Source organism: Polistes canadensis, unplaced genomic scaffold (genome assembly GCF_001313835.1).
Source record: "Polistes canadensis isolate GaletaPanama2010 unplaced genomic scaffold, ASM131383v1 scaffold_299, whole genome shotgun sequence".
Taxonomy (NCBI): Eukaryota; Metazoa; Arthropoda; class Insecta; order Hymenoptera; family Vespidae; genus Polistes; species Polistes canadensis.
Window position 1 is genome coordinate 33,081 of NW_014569846.1, and position 6,000 is coordinate 39,080.

At 28.6% G+C, this 6,000-nt stretch overlaps 1 protein-coding gene across 3 annotated transcripts in view; it reads right to left on the bottom strand.

The window, feature by feature from the left end:
* Positions 1–6,000, bottom strand: part of LOC106791345 (protein eva-1) — a 157,109-nt gene that overhangs the window by 24,265 nt on the left and 126,844 nt on the right. For all 3 annotated transcript variants that reach the window (XM_014756917.1, XM_014756918.1, XM_014756916.1), the window contains exon 5: positions 4,291–4,434. In XM_014756917.1, the coding sequence (XP_014612403.1) occupies positions 4,291–4,434 (144 nt within the window). The remainder of the gene's footprint in view (positions 1–4,290; positions 4,435–6,000) is intronic.

Here is a 6,000-nt window from a genome sequence, read left to right on the forward strand (position 1 = left end):
CTCATTAGTTTCCAAAAAAATCGATCGCATTGCTTGCTACTATCTATTCTACGTTTATTTTCGAATATTTGTTAAGTTTCTTTTGTTTTTTTTTTTCTTTCTTCTTTATCTCGTAAGATTCGTTTCGGTTAAACGAGCACGAAAGTAATCGTTATCGTATACTAATTCGAAACGAAAGAAACAACGACAGTTTTCCTACATTTTCTCTCGATACTTTCTCCCCCTTCTTACTTTTAAACTTTTCAGATTATCTAATATGTACTGCAACTACTACTACTACTATTACTACTATTACTTTCTTTTCTATCCTACTTTCCATGCAAATTACGTTCATCGTGATTATACGTTGCGTATATTGTCGTATCGAAATCTAAAAGAAACTTTGTTGTTTTCCTTATTGAAAATTGAACAGTTTTGTGATCGTGAATATATTTGAATAACTAAATTTTTCCATGGAAAAAAAAATCAATCAATCAATCGTTGATAATTAAATTGAATAACGATCCTGTTAACGTCACGTTTGAATTTTTCTTTTTTCCTCTATTTTTGGTTTTCGATACATTTAATTAAGAGTCTAATTACGGTGAAATAATATAATTAATATGTTTGTGGTAGATATAATTCGATAATATAAACAGTTACGATGATTGGTTGTTAAAGGGAATTAACGTGAGGTAAAGTTTAGTAAAATCGATCATAGTAAGTGATTTTTAACGTCAATAATAGATGACAGGTATACGTTATATTAATGTTCAAATATCTGCCAATCATTAGTCGGACGAATGCATTGAATTTTCGTGCCAACATTGAATTTTCGATGTTAGTAGTAGTCCGCTAAGCAACAGCAACAGCAGGACCTACGGCTGAACGTTATCGAACACGTTAGCAATGTTTTGTACACTAATTAGCTTCGTACCAACCACTGGACAGCTGATTTTCCAGGTAGCGTTGATTGACGCGATACTCGAGTTTCATGTCGAACCTCAATTGGGACTGAATTGCTGAAGCGTACCGATACTTCGTTAAACACACCACTCTTGCAACGACCGAGTGCATCCTATTACTACGTTGCCGAAATGTCACTCTTGTCAATGACAACGGGTGTCATGGATAAAACCATATCTATATACTACGGATCATCCAACTTTTCATCGTTATTATTCGACGATTCAAACTTCATGTTTTTTTTCAAATGTTAACATAACCAATGGGTTATTGGTTATTCAATAAACGATTCATGATTATCGATTTTGTCATTCTCATATTTCTAATTTTATATTGGAATTTCAAATATTATTTACGAATTGTAATTATCTTTTTAATAAATAATCATTACGTTTTGCAATATATATATATATATTTATGAACTCTTATTTTATTGTAATAATATTTCCTATATATTAAAATATTATTTAATAAATAAATAATTAAATGTATATATATGGATGCTTTTGTATTTAGATATATTTTTTCAAAGCTTATGATATTTTTCTAACGTTACCTTTTCTATCAATAGTTGCAAAGAAATGCAATGTTAAACATAAAATACGAATAAAATCAAGATTATGTTAGAGAGAAATTCTAAAAAAAATGAATGAAACGAATTTATTACTTTGAAATATAATCAGCAACATTTTCAAATAGAACGAGTCAAGGATTTATCCGACAGACATTTTAAGTAGTACAAATCATATTCGATCAGACATTTATTTTTTACCAACAATATAAATTATATTTTTTCAAATAAGATATATAACTTAAGAAGAAAATAATAAAGTATGAAATAAGAGAAAAAGATATAACCAAAAAGAAGAAAGAAAGAAATAAATAAAACCAAATTCACAAGACAAATTGGTGAATGCAAGTATTTATTTATTCCTCCAAGTTTTCTGTCTCTCTCGTTTTATCTTTTTTTTTTTTTTTTTCTTTTTTTCTTTTACTTTCTAACGTTGGCACAACATATGCGCATATTTCACTTTTTCCTAACAAGACAAGGATAAAGAAAAAGAGAGATGAGGAGAAGGGGTTGTTAAGGGGGTTGATGGTAGAAGAAACTAGGGAACATAGGAAGTGGTAGAGAAAAAGTTGCGTGCAACAGAAACCCCATGCCACTAACGTATAACTCTTTGCTAAATTAGAATACCACATGATCGCATTTTTATACCCTTCCCCCCATATCTTTATTTCGCTTTTCTTTTATCTTTTCTGACTACCATGCCGTTGCTTTGTCGTAGTTTTTTTCTTCCTTCCTTTTTTTTTATTCTAGAAAAATAATATAGTTGTCACAAATATACGAAAGAACGAAAGAACGAATAAGAAGAAAACATTGTTGAAATTGAAATCGTTGTTTAGAAAAATTCTAAAAATCATAATTAAAAAAATACAAATTCTAATCGAGTGACGATTATATCTATGGTGTTTTCTTTTTTTTAAACGTTTATAATATCTTCGTACATATATCTCGAAGATCAACTCATTTTTACGAAGTAAAACACGAGTGCCATTATAAATGTCTCGAGCATAGAAGAGAAGTGTTCTACTTAACCCGGTTAAAAAGAGAAAAGAAAATACGAAAAGACGAGGGGAAGGGGGTAGGGGGTAGGATAGTAAGTATGACGACGACGATGATGACGACGGTACGTCTGGGTGTATAAAATAGTTCTTCTTACTTTTTTTCATTCATTCTTCATCTTTCTTCCAAGATTATTCCAAATTTTGTTCACTTAAATCGTCCACTAAATATTAAAACTACATTTTCGCATATAACGTTAAGTTATTACACCAAAGTAAATATATATATATATATATATATATATATACTTATCATATAAACCATCACGAAGTAATTATTTACCCCGAGGTCTTTTCATTATTTCGTACATTAATGGTCGTCGTAATTAAAGATTCCACCCCTTTTTTATTTCCTTCTCTCTCGTTTTAAATTTACTTCTTTTTATTTTTTTTTTTTTCTAATTTACAAATCATTTTTTCCCCGATGTATGAAAACGGACCTTTAATTAAAAGTTTTAATTTTTTCTATTTTTTTTTTTTTTATTCTCAGTTTTGTAAATAAATCAATTAATTCTAAAATACAAAATAAAAAAGAAAGACAAAAACAAATATTTATGAAAAATACACGGATACTTCAGACACGTGAAAATTCTTTGGTAGGACCCACCCTTTCGTAGAGAACTCTGACCAACCATTAAGTACAGAAACGAGCAATCCAAAGTGAAAAGCCATCGGGTGTGGTGTTCACCCTTTTGCTGAACAACGCGTACGTACGCTAGTTTCGTTCGTTCAGTCATTCGGCAATCGTGCTTTAAAGCTTTCCCCAACCGGGTCAATCGGTGACATTAGCGAGGAATTTCAAACTATTCATGGTCCTCTTCCTTCTCTAACATTTGTTCATTAGCTATCCCATAGGAAGAATTTATTCGTTAAAACATACGAAACCTACCTGCACCTATTGTTCAATAATTGTTTTTTTATTTTTTAAGTTATTCTCATCGATCATTCATTTTTTTCTATCCCCCCTTTCTGCATTTATTTTTTTTTTTATTTTTACTCTTATTATTTTACATTTCACGATAAGAAAATTTGTAATAAGTTTAGTTTCAAATGTTCCATAGAAAATATTATATCTTTTATATAAGTAATTATGTGAATATTAAAATATTTATTCGCTTTAATGAACGATTTCTTTTAAAATAGAAGTATTTACCATGAATATTTCATTTCATTCGTATCCTGTTGTATATATATATATATATATAGTCTTTCATCGAATATATTTATATAACATATATGATTTTTTTGTTTCCATCAAAACGTGATTCGTTAAAATTGGATATTCTAGATATCGGATTGAAGATCTATTTTTTGTTTTATCTCTCTCACTCTCTCACTCTCTCTCTCTCTCTATCTCTCTCTCATTTTTCATTTTCATTTTTTACCTTTTGTTTTTCCTTTCTTTTTTTTTATTTCTTTTTCCACATCAATTTTTACTCGTTCATCGTTTGATGGAAAATGTAATACCGTTGAATTTGATCTCGAAAATATTTTCTTTATCCTCTTACATTAAAAAGTTTGAGGGATTTTTTTTTTTATATTATTATTATTATTATTATTGTTGTGTTGTAATACATACATACATATATGTATGTACATATTGAAATAATTTTATAAAATATATTGAAGAAATAAATGAATCCTTAAAGTTAACTTAAAAATGAATAGTTTTAAACACGACAAGTTGAATGTGATATAATATGTAATTTATAAACTTACCACACGTATAAACGACTTCGAAATACGTCTTGATTTCCGGTCTGCATGGGTCGTTAAACGTCGTGCTGTTCGCCACGATGGAACAATGTCGTTTTCCATGGCACATTTGTATTACAGTCTCAGTAGCATAAGTCGCCGTACAGGCTGCCAAGTAACATAGAGAAGAAACGATATCGTTAAAATAACAATGGACGGTGCTACGACAATGTCGTCGAATTTCAAACATTACGATAAAGTTATCTTTCTCTCTCTCTCTCTCTCTCTTTCTCTCTCATTCTCTCTTTCAAAGTAAGCAAGACGAAGAGAATTTCACCCAGTACGGAGATTTCAAAATCTCAACACCTGTTGAACCGAATCTAATTCGAGTTCGAACGTTCTTCGAATATATATATATATATATATATATAGGGTATTATAAAACATATATATAGTATATATATATAAAGGTTTGGAACCTAGGCTGGTAATGTGAACATTGCCTGATCCGCCAATTTTTCTTTGCCATTTTTTGAACCTTTGCGAATCAATATATATAACTCAAATTTGTATTCTACGTGTAGATAAAAGAGTGTACTTTAATTTAATATAAAAATCATTAAAATCTATTCACTATAAGTATAGAAAATATTTACCAAAACTTTTCAAAGAAATATGCAAAGATGCACAATTTACAGCATTGCATTATCTGACATTTTCTGAACTTTACATGCGAAATTTATAACTCAAATTTGTATTCTACGCGTAGATAAAAGAGTGTACTTTAATTTAATATAAAAATCATTAAAATCTATTCACTTTTAGTATAAAAAATATTTAAAGAAACATCAGAGAATGCAATGCTGTGAATTGTGCATCTATGCAATTTCTTTGAAAAGTTTTAGTCAATATTTTTTATACTAAAAGTTAATAGATTTTAATAAGACTTATATTAAATTAAAGTACACTCTTTTATCTACGCGTAGAATACTATATCGACTTATAAATTTAGTATATAAMYTTCCTAAAATGTCAGAGAATGCAATGCTGTGAATTGTGCATCTATGCAATTTCTTTGAAAAGTTTTGGTCAATATTCTTTATACTAAAAGTTAATAGATTTTAATAAAACTTATATTAAATTAAAGTACACTYTTTGTTYTAAGCGTAGAATGCTTTTTTGAGTTATAAATTTAGCATGTATAGTTCAGGAAATGTCAGAGAATGCAATGCTGCAAATTGTGCATCTTTGCAATTTCTTTGAAAAGTTTCGGTAAATATTTTTTATACTAAAAGTGAATAGATTTTAGTAAAACTTATATTAAATTAAAGTGCACTCTTTTATCTATACGTAGAATATAATATCGAGTTATAAATTTACCATGTAAAGTGCAGAAAATGTCAGAGAAGGCAATGCTGTTAGTTGTACATCTTTGCAATTTCTTTGAAAAGTTTTAGCAAATATTTTTCATACTTTTTGCAAATAGATTTTAATGAAACTTATATTAAATTAAAGTGCTCTCTTTTATCTACACGTAGAGTACAAATTTGAGTAATAAATCAATCTGCAAAGGTTCATAAAAGGGCAAAGAATGCGATGCTGCAATTTTTTTCCTACTTTGCCATTTCTTTAAAAAGTTTCGGCAAATATTTTTTATACTTTTTGCAAATAGATTTTAATGATTTTTATATTAAATTAAAGTGCACTCTTTTAGCTACACGTAGAGTATAAATT